This window comes from Mustela nigripes, chromosome 12 (assembly GCF_022355385.1).
Source record: "Mustela nigripes isolate SB6536 chromosome 12, MUSNIG.SB6536, whole genome shotgun sequence".
NCBI lineage: Eukaryota > Metazoa > Chordata > Mammalia > Carnivora > Mustelidae > Mustela > Mustela nigripes.
In genome coordinates this window covers 39,204,338-39,224,612 of record NC_081568.1, presented here as the reverse complement: position 1 = coordinate 39,224,612, position 20,275 = coordinate 39,204,338, and the positions used below count along the sequence as shown (strand labels likewise).

At 42.9% G+C, this 20,275-nt stretch overlaps 1 protein-coding gene across 2 annotated transcripts in view; it reads left to right on the top strand.

The window, feature by feature from the left end:
- ARL15 (ADP ribosylation factor like GTPase 15) overlaps positions 1–20,275 on the top strand; it is a 396,543-nt gene that overhangs the window by 121,873 nt on the left and 254,395 nt on the right. For both annotated transcript variants that reach the window (XM_059417115.1, XM_059417114.1), the window contains exon 2: positions 16,578–16,722. In XM_059417115.1, the coding sequence (XP_059273098.1) occupies positions 16,578–16,722 (145 nt within the window). The remainder of the gene's footprint in view (positions 1–16,577; positions 16,723–20,275) is intronic.

Genomic DNA, 20,275 nt, shown 5'->3' with positions numbered 1-20,275 from the left:
TGAGGGGAATGGCCCAGGTAAAACACCTCAAGTGAAAAAGAGCATATTTGGACTTAAAGATACACCATGGATTTCCATTTCTACTATTGCCCTAAGATTATCAAGATCACCAACATCCTGCATATTCCCAAATATAATGGTTGTCTGTGTGATCTGATCTTAAGTTACTATTTAGAAACATTTATCTTAGTTGATCACCTTCTCCTTCCTCTTGTTAAAGCACTTACTTTCCTTGACTTTTATGACCCTGTTTTCTAGTTGCTTCGCACTCCCTCCACATACTAGACTGCTTGGTTTCCCCTCTTGTAGCCAACTTATGGAGGTTGGACAGCTCCAGGAGTCTGCCTAAGCCTTCCCCCTCTTTGTCATTGCATGATATTAGTGTTGTAGTTCTAGAGTAGGACAAAACTTCCTAAGATAAAGGTGTAAGATATAACAAAACCAAGAAGATGTGATTGTAAGAGGATATAAGTTTTATGTTCAAGGAAAAGATGTATAGAGTACAAAACTCCATTGACCTCAATCTAATGAGAGGTTAGGAAATAATCCAGTATGCTTGTAAGGGATCTTTGGAAACCATTCAACAAATCAGTTTAAAAATATTTATTGTTTGGGGAGGAACACCTGGGTGGCTTCGTTGGTTGAGACTCCCACTCTTGGTTTAGGCTCAGGTATGATGTTAGTTTTAGGGTCATGAGATTGAGCCCTGTGTTGAGCTCTGTGTTCAGCTCAGAGTATGTTTGGGTTTCTCTTTCCCTCTCCCTCTGTTCCATCCCACCACTCAGGCATGCACTCTCTCTCAATATAGCACCCCACAATATTGGCCTTAATGTGTCCTTAGAGCTAGATAGGAAGACATTAAAATGCAAAGAAATGCAACTCTAGTGAACTAATGAAATAACTTAGGTACAACCTAAGGGGAATGTTGCTGATGCAGATCTCAGGGAAGAATTGTGTGATATCAGCTTGACTCTGGGGTTCTTGCTCCTTAACAAAACCATTTTTAGGGCCTGGCATTTGCATTATAGGGACTTGGAAAAGAATTCTATACATGACTGATATTTCGTGGAAGAATCCAAATCATGACTTGCTGTCAGAACTTTAGAATTAGGTAAAGTAAAGTGAAGTAAATCAAATCAAACTTTAATTATTGGTATTTTCGTGGTAGGTTTGAAATAACATTTTAATTTTTGTAATTAAAAGATTTTTCCTATAATCATGATTTAATTGTGATTCTGATTAAAGGCATCAAATTGAGTAATTTAGACTTGTGATTTTGGCATGTTTTTGTATTCAGAATTGAAATGTTTGAGGACTTAAGGTCTACCAAGCTTTATGTTTGATTTATTGGTGTTACAAAGAATTTAGTACTTGAGAACAATTGTGTTAAGCAATTGAAGGGCTTTAAAAAGAAAAGTAGCTATATTAAATTTATAAATACAAGTTAAAATTAAAGGGAATTTAATGAATTAAGTTTGTTAATGAGACCAAGTGTTAAAGTACAGTAATGGGATTTATAAGACAAAAGTGTAAGGAACAGTGAAGTTTTTACATTTTGGCTTTAGGAATTTCAACATCACTTTGCAAAAGGAGTCATTTCCTACAAGAATACCATGAAAACTCACACTCCCCTCGGTATATACAGACGCTGTAGGTGACCTTATCCATGGCTTAAAAACTACCCCGCGATACTCAGATTTTTATTAACACTGACCCCTCTTCAGAACCTCAAACTAGTAGGCATCTCAAAGGTAACTAAAACCAAATTCTTCCATTTCTTTCCCATCCAGTACCCCCAAACCTTAATTCCTTAGTTGTTAAAGCCAAAAAATCTTGGTGTCATTCTTGATTTCATTTGCTAAAAAGTTGCTGTCAGGGTCCTGGAATGGAAAAAAAATGGTCTATTCAAATTGGGTTATTTGAGGAGCTCTAACTAATGAGAATATGCAAAGGTGTGGACAGTGTATGAAGAAAACCATCCGTAGTCCCAAAGGAGCAAAGTAAGGGAAGCTTATGGGAATCCGGAGGCAGAGAGGGCTGAGTGGAGGGACTGTCTGACTGAAGCTGTGGGTCTCACCCTCAGGATGCAGCCAGCCCCCACTGGCCTGGCGTGGAGGGAGCTGAGGGAATGAACATCCAATTTCATTCTTTCTCCCTTCTCTTACTGATGCCTCCACTCTGTGCAGTCTGACGAGAAGCCAGGGCTGGGGTGCTCAGCTGTGCAGTCCCTTTGGTCAGCCTTTCGGGTCCAGGGAGCGTGACGGAGAGGGTGGAGGCAGGCCAGGGATGCACACACAGAAGGCACCAAGCACAGAGGCTAGTAAGGACTGAACTCTACTTTTCTTGGTGATTTATGACCCTCTATTTTTTTTTTAAATAAGAATTTTTATGTATTTATTTGACAGAGATCACAAGCAGGCAGAGAGACAGGAAGAGAGAGAGGGAGAGAGAGAGAAAGAGAGAGAGAGGAGGAAGCAGGCTCCCCGCTAAGCCTGGAGCCTGATGCGGGACTTGATCCCAGGACCCTGAGATTATGACCTGAGCCGAAGGCAGAGGCTTTAACCCACTGAGCCACCCAGGCATCCCATTTTTTTAACTACCCCCCTCCCCCAAGTATCATTACCCCCACCACACCTTAGGGTACCACTGTTTCCTGAAATACTCATCTAGTCCAGCAGAGGTCTAGAAGGGTAGCCAGAAATTTTGTTAACTAGTATGCTTTTTATAGCAAGGTAACTTGAATGTTGTTAGAAATCATCTTAAACCCAAATGAACATATGTAAAGTGTAATTATTAGCCATTGACATTTTAGTATTGTGTGCTTTGTTTTCTGAATCTTCAGCCTTTTTGAAATCTTGTTAATTGTTGTAGTAAAATAAATACTGAGTCTTTTAATGAAAGTGTAGGCAATTCTCAAGCAGAGATCAAGGAGACTATTAGAGGTGGAGGTTCCAACTGCCACGGAAGCATGTCCTGTATGAAGTCAAGTTACTTATTCCTCTTGGTGTGACCCCCCTTTTGGCTCCTCTTGTCTTCCCATCCTTGGTCTGTGAACATTTGAAATCCCTACTTTAACCTGAATTGGAGGGGATTTAGAGTGTATCTTTTGCTACTATTTGATTCGATTTTATTGGATCTCTTTTTATTACCTCATTCACTTCTCACTTCTTTCAAAGAAGGGCTAGATATGGCTTAAAATAAAAAAAAATCTAAGAAAGCATATAAAATACATGATTTACCATTCTGTAATGTAGCATTTCAAAAATCTCATGGCTTAAGATTTCTTATCTTCTGTACTTTTTGGAGGGTGAATAGAAAGGTACAGATTTTAGGAAATTATAAATTACAGCAAATTAATAGGATTGCAGAGAGCTGTGGTGTTTGTGTATACTTGATTTGGGAGTCTTCCTAGTTAAGAAAATCTCAGGGCAATTTTGTATTCCCTACCATGTCTGACTATCACCAGATTATGCGACAGTGAGGTCTTACTTTAGTATATACAGACTTAGATAAGACTGAAATTCTTAGTTTCAGATTTTTACGTAGCAGCGAACACTTGCATTTTTCTGGTGATGTCTTCCTCCCCTTGTGATTCCCAGATGGGCCCTGATCCTCTCAGATACATTTTAATGTACTCTTTCGCTGATGAATATTTTATCTCTGCCAACACTGTCTCTAATTTGTCCATGAACAATTCCCTTGAGGACCTTTGTATCCACTATTATTGTAATCATGAAATCGATTCTAACACTAGATCTGAAGAGTCGTGAATATAGCCTCTCCTGCTTATGGAGAGCCAGGGGAACTACAGAGTCCATTCAGGTGGAGTCATAATTCCTCACACAGATGCCATAAATTACTTCCACAGATTGACCAAATGAGACAAAATGTGTCAAAAAAAAAACAAAAAACAAAAAACAAAAAACAAAAAACAAAACCAAAAACACATTTTATCAAATGCTTTTCCTTCCAACCTCCTTCTCCATATTGTTGGTTGTTCTTTAACATGCCTGTTTACTGCAGGCATTCAGATTTTATCCTTTCGGGAAAGCTGAGTTTGTCAGCCAAAGACCATGGTTTTTAAGATTTTTAATTTTTTTTTTTTTTTTTGCAAACCATAAATATGATTGCTCATTTTGTGTGTGTGTGTGTGTTTTCCAGATGAGTAGTTTTTTGTTGTAACAGTTGCTCCACGATTATGCTATGATTTGCAAGCCAGAAAAGGGAGACTGGAAGGATTATACATTAGACAAATATGTTGAACACCAGAATGATCTATTAAAGAACAAAAACTAAAAACGGCCCAGTCACACAACCTTAGGGGATTTGTGTTTCTAGTGAGAAGCTATAGCACGGACAACTCCCTGATTGAATTTTTGTTTTTAACTAACAAAAGTTACGTGCAGCACACATCTCCAAGTCTGCCCTGTCCTATTTTCCACCAAGAGACTAAAGTGAAAGGGAAGTGAGAATATGTGAGTGTGGACATCAGAGGTGCCAGGCATTAGCCTTCTGTACTTACCCAGCCAGCCCCCACCGTTGTATATATAAGAACAGAGCGGTAAGACGATGGAGAGAAAGCAGAGAATGCGTGTAGGCTAGGAGAGCTGTGAGTGTACACACGGGACATTAAGAGGGCAGATGTGTTCACGCAGGAAAATCCCAGCCAGATTTTCTCTTAGCTTCCATCCTACCCTCTGCCTTGAGTCAGCTGGACTCTTCTTGGCCATTCCTAAGAGTCTGGCATATTCTTTCAGATTAAATCCGTGGAATTGGAAGATCAACAAATGCTGTTGTATTTTATGTTCTTTAAATGGTAATAATAGAAAAAGTCTGTTGTCTGTTGGGCCAAAGGACAAAATGTGTAGTTGGTATTGTTTTTGGCTGCCCTACAAATGAGTGCTCTATTTGTAGTCCCGCAGGAGCTTGGCGTCAGGGCTCCCTCCTTTTGTTGCTGGAGGTAGGGGACAGCCATTTTTGTTCTCTGCTCCCTGGCAGCCAGGACCCCAGCATGAAGCCAGGGTTCATCCAGTTGGATGGTCCATCCTGATGCCCATTGGCACCTGGCTGGTGCAGTCAGAGGTCATCCTTACACCGTGGTGGACTTGGGTGCAGAGTGCCAACTAGTTAGTACAAATGGCGACTCCTAAACTAGTGGTTGCTGCCATGTCACCATGGGCTGCGGTGGTTCTGGCTGTTCTTGAGCTTCTCATCCGTTCTGGGGATTATCCCCGTACGTTGACATTTACAACCAGACTCCTGTCTGGTATAAAAGAAAAAGGACACTCTTTTGAAAAAAACCACTTAGGATGTTCAATTATCATATTTTCTTGGTAGCTTGAGAACTCCTTTGATGGGAATCGGTGCTTATTTAACTCTCCCCCCCCGCCACGAAAAAAAGAAAAGAAAAGTTGATCATGTTTGATTATAGTAAGACCCCAGAAAAATAGGTCAGGACCACAGATCCCTCTGATAGCTTCGCCAGCCCATTAAATGGAACCTGTATTGTTTATATAATTTATAGGGGAACATAATTTAAGGCATTTGTGCTGTATTCCAGGGAATTAAATAGAGCAAATAATAAAAATGTTCTTAATATAAAGTCCATGTGCTACTTTGAATATTCTGAGGGAACAGAAGATTGTTTTTGTTGGTATTTCATTTTTGATCAGTGAGGTGTGTGGTTGCTGACAGAAGCCTCGTGATACCTCCGATGACCTCAGGTGGTGAGCCTCTGTGAAGTTCGACAGTGGCCGGAAAGTGCCTCTTTAATGAGACACACCTTTAAATAACTCTCTCCGATTAATTCCAGCTTCAAAAGTGAGAAGATGGCTTGAACTACCACTGCTGCCAGCTCAGCTGCGGCTCTGAACTATCCAGCTGTGCCCTCCCCTCCTCCCTCCTCACCAGTGCAGACTCCGCAGTCAGAATCTGTCTGACACGTGGGATGATGTGTGAGGCGAGATCACGTCTCGTTCACTGTATTGGTTCTTCAGCGCTAGACTGTAGTGAACATTCATCTTTGTCAGCAGTTAACAGCAACGAGATTGGGGGATACACACGGGTTACAGACCCTTTACTCCCTATTACGCCTTTGTCTAGGTCCACATCCACATAGGAGATTCACATGCAGAGAGTTGGGTTAGCTGTTAAGATATACCAGTGATGTTTAAAAGCTGTTTCATAGGAGTTTTCTCCTCTCAGGTGAAAAAAAAATCCAGTGATGGTCCCACTATACATCATGTCGTGCTCCCTTTTAATGGCTGTTATAGCAAACCAAAGGACTGTCTACATGTCTTAGTGACCACTGGCATTTGGTATATCATATATATATACATACACACACACATATAAAAAAATCATAACTTTGACCAAATGGATAATAAATCCAAACCCTGAATTAATTCCTTAATTATCTACCCTGAGAAGAATGCCGATTGGTCAGAAAAATCTGTTCCCTTTAGGAAAACAGCCCTAGGTGAGAAATCTCGTAAGTCATCATGGTAATAACCTACTAATGGAGCACTATTGAGAGCATTTGTACCTTGTACCGCGTTGACTGTGTGCACCAATCTGTGAGATGATCCTGTTTCTGAATTAGGAAACAGGTATCGGTGAAATAACTTCTCCAGATCCCAGTGCGACTCTGTTTTGGGCTTGTCTGACCATGCACTTAATAAAGCCGTGTACTTAATTAATCCTTGGGGAGCTTATCAGCCAAGTGGTGGATGTTGTGTCAGCCACTGAAGTTCCAAAGTTGAATTAGAAGTGGTGCCTACATTCAGGGCTCCAAATCTGGTCGGGCGGTGGGGGGGGGGGGGGAGTATGGACTGGAAATGAACTTCACAAAATGAGAAGTGGTGGGACGGTGGAATAGAAAAGGTGCTAAGGGAGTTAAAGAAGATCATCTAAATCAGACCGTGGGCACAGAAGTCTTTCTGGGGGAAAAAAAGATCATGGAACTGAGTTTCGAAGGGTGACTAGGAGCCAGCTAGAGGAAGACCATGAGCATGATGTATGGGCAGAGGGCCAGGTCCTTGCACTTGGAGCATGAAAGAGACTGGAACAGGACCTGTACACATATAGCTGCCATGGGGGTCATGAATATGGTGGAAAGTCATCTCCTATATATCATAAACTGAAAATACAATTTTAAATTTCGTGTCTTGAGTGGTTTAAGTGCTTTACAGACATTACAACCATTATCTCATAGGATCCCTTGAGCAGCTCTTGGAGACCACAAATAAAGGTGAAGTCCAGATCATAAGGAGCCTCTCTGCTTAGAAAAGGAGCTTGGACTTTATTCTGACAGTTCTAGATGGTCATGGAAAGATTTGAAATCTTGGGAATGACTTGATGTGTTTAAGAGGTCATTGTTAGCATTTTGGAGACTGAATCAGAGTCTGGTAAACCTGAGGTAAGGAGACCAGTTGTGAGAACAGACTTTTATCTAGAAGATAGTGGAGATGTTTTGAACAAGGCTTTAGGGCTGAGAAGAGCCGGGGGATCTGAGAGACCGAGTGTGACAGAGTTGGTGACTGATGGAATATGTAGGCCTCAGGTCCATCTTCATGGAGCCCAAGATTGTTAAGTGAAAGAATGCTCTGTTTTTTCCTGAAATCTGGGGATAGGATTTCCACTGTTAGGGGCTACCAGAAAGCCAACATGAGTTTGGTTTGTTTTTGCTGTCTTCTGTTACAGTGCTCCCCAGCTCCAAAGCACCAAGAGCAGAGAGAATTTGCTTTGTTAGGATCTCTTCTAGGATACTTAAATCCACCTGAAGGTCTACTTAGGGAGCCTAGCTCTTTTTTTTTTTTTTTTTTAAAGATTTTATTTATTTATTTGACACAGAGAGATCACAAGTAGGCAGAGAGGCAGGCAGAGAGAGAGAGGAGGAAGCAGGCTCCCTGCTGAGCAGAGAGCCTGATGCGGGACTTGATCCCAGGACCCTGAGATCATGACCCGAGCTGAAGGCAGCGGCTTAACCCACTGAGCCACCCAGGCGCCCGGGATCCTAGCTCTTTTTAAATGTCTCCACTCCCTCACTCTTCCTAAGTATACAAAGTATAAGAAGATGTCTTTGGTAATGAATATTAAAACTGTTTATATATTTTTATCCCCCACTTCCCATTGTGAAATGTTGTGTTCAGTTAGTGACCAAAAATGAGGTTTGATACAAAATGCATTAATCATTCATCTTTAGCTAAATTTTATATTTCTTGGCTCTTTAGGGGGAAAAAAAATACATGGTCTGAAATTGACTCAGGTGAAGCCCTACTTTGAGTACGTGTGTGAATATGCACATGAAGCTTGAATCTTATTATCCACAGTCATGCTGGGAATTTTCTGCTGATTTTATTGGATAATTCTGTTATTTTAAATATCGGTAGAAATATTTCATCTAGCCATTATAAGAGAAGCATTACATAGTAAAAATGAGAGCTTTATCTTCCACTTAGCTGCCTTTTTGAGTTTTAGTGTGAGAAGTCCTGAAATTGTGGAGAGCTAGGAATATAGGAATGTCTTGAATTAGAGTCTCTTTGAATCTGATTATCAGATGAAGGCCCTAACTTTTAAAACCGCACTTTTGGTTCATCGTGAGATGCTCGTACCAGGGCTGGTGAATGCCGCCCATCAGGGATGACCGATGCACAGGCTGGGAGCCACGTGGGTCCCTGGTCTGGCTCAGTGCAGCGGCACTCTCTTCCATTCAGGGTCTCAGATGTCTGCTCCTCTGCAAAGCCGGGAGGCCAGTGTCTATAGCTGCTAAGCATGAAATCCCCTGCTTCTGTTTGTTTCTTTTGTTGCCACGAGTTAATAGGGACAGAGACAGGAGACAGCCCAGAACAAAGCAGAAATAATGGAGTATTTCACCCCAAAAAGGAATGTGGATTGAGAAATACAAAGGGTAAGGCAAAGACAGACTTAGTGTCCCAAGGCAGTGTGATGTATTGGCCAGAAGCCTCAGCCCTGGGACAATTCCGGGCCAAAGCCTTCATCAGTGAGCTTGGAGCAGCCCACATGGCCGAAAGGTTTGACCCATCTTCTGTAAAAACAATTTATTGTTTTTCCCAGTAGGGTCTTAAAGGGCCGCAGGATTTTTCACCTTGAAAAGTGGATTACTCTGGTGACATGAGGAAGAGTCTTCTGCTGGGATCTGCCTGGTGGCCAGGGGCCTCGTCATGGTCTGCGCTGACTCCTTGCTCCTTCCTTCTGTTGCTATAGGTGCCACTTGAATGTCCCTTCTCTTCGCTTCTTTGCAAGACCCACTGGTTTATTCCAAGACATTGGGGCAGATTTGAAATTCATTTTTCTTGAAGGTGGAAGGAAAGAATTAGCTGAGAGATGGCATGTTTATCATACATTGTCTCCTTCCTGTGTATTTCCGCACATCTCGGTTTATTCATGTATTTTCTCCATACGCTCCCCCAGTACAGTTTATTTGGGTTAGTATTTGCTGATGTATTTACTTTACTGAGGGTTAATTTACATATACCTGTATTTTAAGGGAAAAAATTGAGGACTGTTTAGAGCTTTTTCTCCCCCTTGCTACTGTGCTTAGAATCAGAAATCTCTGCAGCCTGCGTGGGCTTCTCTTAATAGACAAGCTTTGTCCTTGCCAGAGGAAAAAAATGGTTAAGTGAAAGCAGCAGACAGCAGGGCAGAGAAGCCAGCAGCTCTTCAGCCGCCCCCCCGCTTTTTCTCAGCCTATCCCCTCGCCTCCTTCCCTGCTCCCTAACTCAGCCCGGCAGGAAGCAGTTCCTCCAGCTCTACTGGGAGGAAGATGTGGGGTCCTTGAGCCATAAACTTAACAGTGCAGGAAAGCAAGCAGTGTCAACGCTTCCTTCTCCTGCCAAGTGTCTGTTCTCTCATGTAGGCAGACTTCCTTAACATGCTCTCATTCCCTCAAAACCATGGAAACACCCGTGTTCTGGGGCTCTGATCCTGGAGTCTGGCCTCGGTGGCACCAAGGCTGAGAGGACGTGAGTAGGTAGGTGCTCTAGAACCAAGCAGCCCTGGTTGGAGCTCTACTCTGTCACTTCTGAGTCTGTCACATTGTTGTGTGTCTGTGTTCCCTCTATACTGGGTGCTGGTCATGTCTCCTCCGCATGGCACCCCCTCAGACTTTAGCGGCTTCCGGTCCTGGTTCCACTGAGGCAAGTCATTTGCCACCTCTGGGCCTCGGTTTCCTTATCTGAAAATGGGAAGCACATAGTGCCCTTCTCAATGGGTTGTTCAAGGAGTAAGTGAATTAGTACATGCGTCACTTCTATTGGGTGCTGAGTAGTATTAGCGACATTTGGCCTTGTTTTTAAGTTTTGGGGGTACCTGTCCTTTCTCGTGTCTTTTCCAGGAGTTTAAGTAGCTTTATAAACCTTATGACCCATTTTGGTTGTAGCTTCCAAGGACAGACCCACATTTGACTATTATGGACTTAGAAAATATTTTATTTTAAATCCTACAATTTTAGATATTTAGATACTAAGTATTTTATTAATTGGACTTTTATTTTTATTTATTAAATGGTTAGTGTTAGAAAATACTTCTAGAAGTTGACTTCCTTTTAAAAGCTGCTTCCATCGTGAGAGTGAGCATCAGAATGTACAGGTGACTTTTTGGTTTTAAAACCAGTCTAAGAAATAAATCCACTTCAAGTTACAGGCAAATTGTCTCTTGGTTTTAGATTCCAGCTAATTGGTGTTGTGTGCATCTGGCAAGTATTTATGGAGTATCGTGGCAGGACCCGTCCTGGGACTCTACCGAAAGGGTTGGTTATTTGCTATTGGAAATCTCTGGTTTTGAGTTAGTGAGACCCGTATTTAAATACGGAGGAGATAGTGTGGAGTTCAGGCAGTGACTGTGTGGCCCTGGGGAACTCCCAGAGCTGCTGAAGAACATTTTCCAGCAACTATACAGAGCTTCAATCAAATTGAAATCACGCTTAGAATAAAATCATGTATTCATGATGAAAAACAGAGCATCGATTGAAACAAATGCCATGTTCCCAAAGGCTAGGGATTCAGGGACATGGGATGGTAGGAAATCCCGACAATGCAGGGCCATGGCGGGAGGGGGGAGGATTTTGAGGCAGACCCGATCCAGAGTCGAGAAGTGGTAAGATGGGTCTGCTTCTCTGCTTTGCTGCCTGGCCAACCTTGGTGACTGTAAAATCAGACTTTATGAATCCAGGATGAATAGGTCTTTGGGTTGATGCATGTAATTCTGTCATCTACTAATTCTTACAATTAGGAAAAAACAAAACAAAGTACATGTGGCCTGATACTTACTGCAGCACCAGAAGTGTGTATAACAAACCAGGGAGTGAAAGAAGGGATTAATTCTCTATGGGAACTAGAGAAGACTTTCCAGAGGAGGTGTCCTGGGAACAGAACTTTGACTAGGAATTTGCCAAGTAGAAAGAGTGGGAAGAGCCTTCCCTTCCTCGGGCACATGGTCTGAGCCTGAAGTGCCCAGGCTGCTGGAGGAACTAGTGAGTGAGCGGGAGGGTAGCCGGGGCCATTAAGTGGGAGATGGAGAGGGAAACGAGATCTCGGGGAAGTGCTTACTGAGTGCTTGATAGTGCCAGTTTGTGGAGCCCTTATTCTCTGTGTACCTATCATGTCTGGTGCTCTCCCAGACATAGCAAGACATCTGCCACTGTCCCCCATGGAAATGGGGACATTTAAAGGTCATCTTGCTGCCTCAGTGCTAGGTCACCCATCTGAGATGCAAATTCTCATTTGAGCTTCACAATTTAATCTTTGGCTTCCCCTTAACCCCAGTACACGCGATCGTTCTCCTTTAAGCAAATATTGCTGAGGCTTTTGTTTGTCTTTTTAGTTAGTCCACCTTTCAGCTAAAGATTGTATGATTTGTCCGAAGTCTGTGACACAGATTTCTGGTGATTCCGGTCTCTGCCCTCTCTCAAGACCTTGGCACGCTGTGGTTTCCTCGTGTATAACATCAGTAGAAGCTTATAGACCCACGCTAAGGGAAATATCCTGCAGCCCAGATACACTAGGTAGTTTTGAAAAGGAACAAGTCATAACAGACCCTGTGTGAAAAGACCTGTGAACTGAAGCAGTCTAGACAAGAGACCATGACCTTGGTTGCACACGCGTGCGCAACGCCCCCCACCACCCCCACCACCCCCACCGCCATCCCGTAGTTATAACACAGACTCACCATGTTCTCTAGTCCATGCTGCAAGTGAGGGCCTAGGATTGTGTGTCTTTAGTGTCTTGGGTTGGAGTGGAAGGGGACAGAGCCTGTGGAAGCCGCTGGTTTGGTGAAGGAAAGCACCAGCATGTGGGCTGCCAGACCCTTGCCCAAGGAAAATATCACCTAGGATACATTAGGATAAATAAGCATCCCGACGAACGGTTATTTATTTGTATGGTGCCTTTCTTGTAGCAAAATGCATTGAACTGATGCCTCAGAACATCCTCCTAAAGAAAGGAAGTGGCAGATAGTGTTAAAACGTTACTGGTTAATCATGGGGAAACTGAAGCATGGATAGGTTTATGGAGCCTGAACAGAGTCACACAATGCCTTAGTGTCTGGCCTGGGAATGAAGCCTGAGTTTGCCACTCGCTGTCAGGACTGCCGACGGCATTGTGTTTAGCATTGTACAACAGTGAAAGGGGCTTACTTTTAACAATGCGAGAGCTGCTGTAGGAGACAGACACAATGAACTTTGGTACAGTATAGTCTAGAGGCCAAAATGAGTAATTTTAAGTAAATTGACTATGAGATCCAAAGCTTCATTAAGTTTTAAAATGAAAAACAAGTGAAGACTGTACAGTTTTTAGGAACTGACTCAAAAAAACATGAACATTCTTTTCCCATTTTGAAATAGAATATTTTTAAAAGCCTTATTTTGTTGGCTCAAAATCTGACACAATTCCTGCCAAGCATAGGATTTATTTATTTCAAATAAATATTCAAAGGTTCTGTGATTTATTTCAAAGATTCTGTCTTGTAATGATTGTCAATCTAACCTTTATGCCTTTTATCCTCCAAAATACCTGATTTCCATAGACTGTGTTTTTGGAGGTGGGGGGTGGGGGAAGGCTTTTGTTTTATTCAGATTTAAGTTTGGGTTCTTCCAGAACAGTTGAAAATATAGAGCCTGGAATTCAGGAAAGAGACTGAGGGGGAGAGGAGAGATGTCCTATAAGGTGTCTTAAACATCACTGTGGAGAATCTAAAGAAAGATGAAACACACGTGTGGATTACAGCATCACTGCTAAATGTCTTTTCATGTCCAAAATGCCTTAGCAACCTAGAGAAAATTAACAGGTGATCTTAGATATTAATGAGTTTGGCCATAAATACTTTTATATTTGGATTTTTTTAAAAGATTTTATTTATTTATTTGATAGAGATCACAAGTAGACGGAGAGGCAGGCAGAGAGAGAGAGAGAGGGAAGCAGGCTCCCTGCTGAACAGAGAGCCCGATGCGGCACTCGATCCCAGGACCTGAGATCATGACCTGAGCCGAAGGCAGTGGCTTAACCCACTGAGCCACCCAGGCGCCCCCTATATTCGGGTTTTAAAAAGAGCATGAAGGTGAAATTTGGAATTTCAAAGTATATTGAGTAATACCGGTATGTGAACAACATAAACAGGGCAATACAGCAGTCACCTACAATTTTGTTTTCTATTTAAGATTTGATTGTTTGGACCAGGTTAGTTGTGTCAGTCTCCCTCCAGGAGATGGACTGAGGGAATTCTGGGGGAGGAGATGAACAAGAAATGGACAGTCGGGAGCAGGAATAGGGTCTCTCCCTTTTTCCCTAGTGAAGATCAAAGTAGCCCAATGAAAGAAACCACAGTGTGATTAGTGGTGTTGCCTGACGTAGTTGAACGTGGCAGAACTCTCCCAAGAGAATAGCTGCTAGCCGGTGGTCCTCTTTGGGGGAGCACATGTATCTGTGCGTGTACATGCACATGCATATATACATCTGCTTCTTCGAAAAACTCATCACTAATCCAGGAGACTCAGGGATAGAGTTTGCAGAAAGTCCCACTATCAACCAACCTTCATGGGAATCCAGGATATGATGCGTTGGCATCTAGGGTGCTCTTCAGAGTTGTGGTCATTAATCTTGTAGGAGAAGGGATAATTGAACTCAAGTTTAATGCCAAAGAACAGCAACTAATATAAGAGAGCAGGAGGGGTTGCTGTATGCACGCAGACTGAAGTAATTAGGGCTCCTCAGTCTTGAAAAGACGGAGCGGAAATAGGATTAGAGTTTAATAAATTTGTGAAGAATATGGATTAGATGATCACAGAATTGTTTACCAGAAGTAGGCAGAGCCTCTTAAAAGCTGAGAAGTGAACTGAGGACAAAAAAAGGTCTATTATACTGGGAAAGTAGACCCTGTACAGCAAAATTACTCTTGAGAACTGAACTAACTTCTGGCATTGAAGGGAAGTGAAAGGGTCAAGGTTTACTCTTATTTTGATACCATTTTCTTGAAATATGAGGCGTTCAGGAGAGACCAGATGAAGCTTCCTAGTAGTTTTTACATTTTCTTTTTTCTTCAGTGAAATGTCAGTGTCGTGGGTTCTTCATTCAACATTTATTCATTGAAGGTAGATTCTATGCTGTCTTCTGCTAAGCCCTGGGGACACTGGGATAAAGATGGAAAGAGATGGTTTAGTGGTAAATAGGAACTGCCCAGCCCCTGGGCATCTGTAGTGTCAGATGATGACTTGACAGATGAGCTGGGAGACCCTGACACAAATTGCTAACATTCTCCAAGGATCTGATCACGGGCCCCTGGAGAACGGTGCTGAAGCTGGGATCTGAAAGCTGGCGAGTTCACTCAGCCAAGAGCTAGGGGAAGAGGGAATGGCATCTGGGAGTGCCTGGAGTTACGTGTAGAGTACCTGTGTGACTGGGGGCAGAGTAGAGGGAGGAGTGAGTGGAAAGGGATGGCAGAAGGGGCTGGGCAAAGGTGGGAGGGTGGGGGTTGCTGGAGCAGATTATTCAGATTTTGGAAGACCCTGTAGATCATAAGGGTTTGGACCCTAGAACAGTGGGAGCTCCCTGCAGGGAGTTAAACAGACAAGATCAGATTTTGTTTTTACAAACCTTCATGATGGCCACCATGGAGAACAGAGAGGGCAAGAGTGAGTATATGGGGACCAGCAGGAGAGTGTTGATGTTGTCCAGGTGATGGTGGCTTGGACTGCAGAGAAGCGGACAAGTTCTAGAGCTATTTCGAAGGAGGTATGGACTTGCTGACCAACTAGGTAGGAAAAAGAGGAGAGAAAACTAGTCAAGCTTGACTTATGAAATAGCCAGTTAGGCCTCAGATTTTATCTGAATGAGAATTAGCACAGACTTGTTATAGGTCTCTTCTCTCAGGATCTCCAGATCATCTAGCAGTCCGTAGGTCTCCCTCCCTCTCCCTCTGTTTCTCTCCTGAACGATTGAGGACCTGAATATTTCAGGCTCTGTAAGTCGGCACAGAATTGGCCCCTAATAAATGAATGTAAAGTAGGCAGAAAGATCGCAAACTACCTAATTTCTGCTCTCCTAAATCTCCCTCCCTTTAATAACTCTTGGAGAGCAAACAGGTCCTTGCCATGCCCAGACTGCACAACGGTTCATAGCCCCCTGAGGTCAGTTGACCTGAAAGAGAATTTGGCATGGCTCAAGATAGCAGTAATATATACAGAGACTCCAGTGACTGATGTGTGAAGGCTTTTTATTTTCAGATACCAGAGTTGAAAGGCGAATACAAAGAATTTTGCTGTGACTCTCTGTTTCACTGGTCATTAACATTGTATTGTGTTGGCCTTATCTACTCCTCACCATATAGAGCTGAGGATAGACACAGATTTAGAAGTTTTCTTAAAAAATAAAAAGAAAAGAAAAGAAAAGAAATTTTCTTAAGCTATTAGTCATGGGCATCAAGACCCTTCATCTCTAAATACTTGATTAGTGTGTGTTTTCTCAGAACAAGGATTTTCCTTTTATAAAGCACAGTACAGTGATTAAATTCAGGAAACATGACCACAGGCCACAGTGTTGTCTAGTATGTGTCTCCAGTCAGCCCTCACCTGTTGTCCAAGTGTGACTTCTGCCATTTTCCTCTGCCTGTTGCTCTGGTCCGATTCAGAAGGCATTGCATTTGGTTATCCTGTTTCTAGTCTTCTCTGCCGTAGAACAGTTCCTCAGCATTTCTTTGATTTTTAAGACACTGAGATATTAGAGAATGGGCCAGCTATCTTGTGGAACGCTCCTCAGAGTGTCTCGTGCTTAGATTGCGGCTGTGCATTTTTGGTGGGGAAGCTGAGCAAGGATGTCGTGCCCCTCGCAGGGTCCCTGTTGGCAGCAGCAGATGAGCCATGAGGTCCACATAGGTCTTGTTCCTGGGGATGGTAACTTTGATCACTTGGTTTGGTGGTATCTTCTGGGTTTCTCCATCCTGAAGTTACCTTTCCAACTTACAGTGAATAGGTTATTTAATTATTTCTTCATACTTAGTCATTGTAAATGTTACTAAGCTTTGTGTCCAGTCTTATTTAAAAGAGCCCCATTTCCCCCCTCTCTTGGCAGTGTTTTAGAGCACTCTGCTGCAAGGGACCACCGCCTGCAAGACCTGAATATGACCTGGTTTGCATAGGCCTCACGGGCTCTGGCAAGACCAGTCTGTTGTCAAAGCTCTGCAGTGAAAGCGCCGAGAACGTCGTGTCGACCACAGGTGGGTACTGTGCAGGGTTCTACCGCTTTCTCTTTCTTACCCCCAAAATGTTCTAGGCTCCTATGCTGTTTGCGGGACCCCTCCCTTCTGTTTGTGGTTAATGTTTCAGTCAGTTTATTTATGTTTGGGTGTTCTCTTTTTCAAAATAGAGTGTGAAAGGTTTAGTGGCATTAAATATCTGTACCCTGTATCTCTCTAGTTGGATATTTCAGTGCCACTGGACAAGTCAGGCTCAGGAGAATATTAGTACAAACTAATGGTGAAACTTGGAGTTCTAGTACTGTAACAAAATAGCTTCATCTCAGGCTCACTGAGCACTAGTCCCCTGGGGGAGCCACTCTGGCCTGCTCGTGTCGGTCATACACTCCCTCAACAGTTCAGCTCATGGGCTGAATCTTGCTTCCTCAGAGCTCCCATCTGGAGGAGAGTCAGTGCAGGAACCATTGACCAGGTTATGTTGTTTCTAGATAAGGCCAAGAAGTCAGTCTAGGCAGTGGTTCTCAATCAGGAGAGACTTCGCGTTGTCACAGCTAAGGGAGGCGGCTACTGGCTTCTGTTGGGTGGGTGCCAGGGACGCTGCCAGACATCCCACAGTGAGCAAGAGAGGCCGTTGCCACAAGGAAGAGGGAGTGAGAGCGCACTTAGTGGCTCTTTGGATTTGGAAGGTGAGCAAGAACGAAGTCAAAGATGGCTCCAGTCCTGCTTTAGGAAATAGGTGAGTGGTGGAATCATTAACTAGGATTTCCTATCAAGTAGAAAAAGTACTGATGACCAAGAAGAGCCTTACCGCTATTAGGATAAGGATTTGCCATCAAGTAAGTTAGGTTTTTAGAGCTCTTCAGATTTTAGAATTGTAGATGAGAAACTGTGGACTTGCAAATCAATAGAGACATAGCGTCATTGAAGGATGAAGAAAAGAAAAAGGGGTTCATGCTAATTGGTGAAACAACAGAGGGTGAGCAGAGCTCAAGATGGACCATGTAAAGCCATTTCCAGTTTCCTTTTCCCTAAGACAGAACTGAGCACTCCTCCTCCATTCTATATCGTCCGTATTTCTGTCACTGAGTGCCTGCTACACTGCTGTCTGCATTTCTGTCCCTCAGCCTGGGGTGTGAGCTTCTAAGGGCAGAGATAGCACAGACGTAGCATAGAGTTTGGGCGTAGCTCCAGATTTTTTTGAGAGCATAAGAGGCAATAGTAACTTGAATTCTGTTTTTGCATAAAGTATCATACTTCTTTGAGCCTTATAATGGCCTTGCATGGCAGGTAAGTTCTCCCCTCCCCATCCCCTCGCCCCAGATTCTGTCTTTAAGTCACCTGAAGCTCAAAGGTATGGTGACGTGGCTATCGTTACACAGCTTGTGATAGAGGTAGGGGGCCAGTTCAAGTCCAAGTGAAGTTTAGTGGTACCTAAGGCTTAGGATTTGCGATGAGAATAGTATTTGCTGATTGTTGGTAAAGTTGTGGATATTTTTGGAGAAATGGGTTATGAAATGATACAAGCCTTACTAATTTAGTAATTCTTTTCAAACAAAATACCTTTCCTTACAATGTGTGAAAGTAATAAAAAAATGTACTCTTTTTCACTTACTAGAGGCATAAATCAGAAACACTATTGCTAGAAAAAGCAGTTTTGAATTGTAATATAAAAAAAATCATCGGGGCGCCTGGGTGGCTCAGTGGGTTAAGCCTCTGCCTTCGGCTCAGGTCATGATCTCAGGGTCCTGGGATCGAGCCCCGCATCGGGCTCTCTGCTCAGCAGGGAGCCTGCTTCCTCCTCTCTCTCTGCCTGCCTCTCTGCCTGCTTGTGATCTCTCTCTGTCAAATAAATAAATAAAATCTTTAAAAAAAAAAAATCATCTGTAAATAATACTGTAATTTTTTGTAAATTGTAAGTTTTATATCTTTATTAAATTTTTAATGTGTTCCTTTACTGGAACTAACAGTATCATTGTGTGCTAGTTGATTTTTCTGTTGCGTTAGAAGTGAAGTTGCCTGACATTTTGGATATCAAGCGTCTATGAGTTGTCATTCTTCTGAACCAGGTACAGTGACTTTTTTGGAGGCCTTTTTGAAGGTCTCTGACCGCAAGAAGTTTACAGTCAGGTTAGAAAGATAAGTTTTCTTTTCTTTTCTTTTAAGATTTTATTTATTATTTGACAGAGAAAGAGAGAGAGAGAGAGAGAGAGAGAGAGAGAAAGTTCACAAGTTGGCAGAGAGGCAGGCAGAGAAAGAGGGGGAAGCAGGCTCCCTGCTGAGCAGAGAGCCCAATGCAGGGCTTGATCCCAGGACCCTGGGACCATGACCTGAGCTGAAGGCAGAGGCTTAACCCACTGAGCCACCTGGGCGCCCTGAAAGATAAGTTTTCTAGTGACAAACAGTTGATACTTGGTGCATGTTTAATATTAATATAGGACAGGTGCTAGGACAGCATGATATGTGCTGTACTTGATGATAAACATGAGAAAGCTAAAAAGGACCATCCATTTCTGATGTGAGAAGTTGAAGAAGGCATAGAGGATGTTCTATTTGGGAAGGGCCTCATGATGACAAGTACCTGAGCAGAGGGGAATGGAGTGAGGAGAGGAGGGAGTAGGAAGCATTCAGAGAACAGAGATCTTATAGGGTTGAGGCCGGGGATACAGAGGTTAGGGTGTGTTGTGACCTGACACTGAAGGAGCTTCCGAGAGAGGCCTGCAGCATGGAGAGCAGATCCAGTAGGGACTGTAATTGTGGGGATAGAAGGTTAGGGGCAGGTATGATGGATTCCGTAACAGTGACAGTCGCATTGCATCATATAGAGAAAGGGAAGAGATCAGAGTCAAGTGGGCCTTCAGTTTCTAGCCTAGTGACTGAGTGAATTATAAAAAGTAGGAAGAACATGACAGGCAATTTGAAGATAAATGATGAATTTGGCTTTGGACATGCTAATTTTGAGGTATTGGCAGTGATCCAAATGCCAACAGATGAGCTGACTAGAGAAAGTTTGGATCTGGATTTGAGAGACAACTGAATTGTGGGTTTTGGAGGTGGTTGAGGGATGATGGGTGGTAGAAGAAAGAAGGGTGCTAAGTAAGCCACAACTGTGTTTCATTCCTTCTTCCCGTGTTAGTTGAATACCTATTACATGACTGCCACTGATTAGGCACTGAGCATGCATTAACAGACAGACATTGGAGCTTACATTCTAGCATCTGCATTAGGCAGGGAATCTAAGCCAGGCTGTTCTCTATAGTATCATACAGTCAAATACGAATAAGAGGCCAAAAGAACCAGAGTTAAATAATCATCAGTCTTAAGTCTGAGAAAGGGCTATAGGGTGTGGTGACATTACAGTCATTAGTGAACAATTTCAGCGCAGCGTATTAGAGTCAAAACCGGCCTGAGCGATGAGGGAGTGGTGTACAAGTGGAGGAAATTACAGTGTATAAACTGTCCTTTTCACTCTTTGGCCCTTTTAGCTAAGACTGAACATAGACTATTCTTTCAACAAGTCAGACAGCAGTAGAGGAAGCAGTATTCTGGAAATCTGTTTTTACAACGATAGATGCTA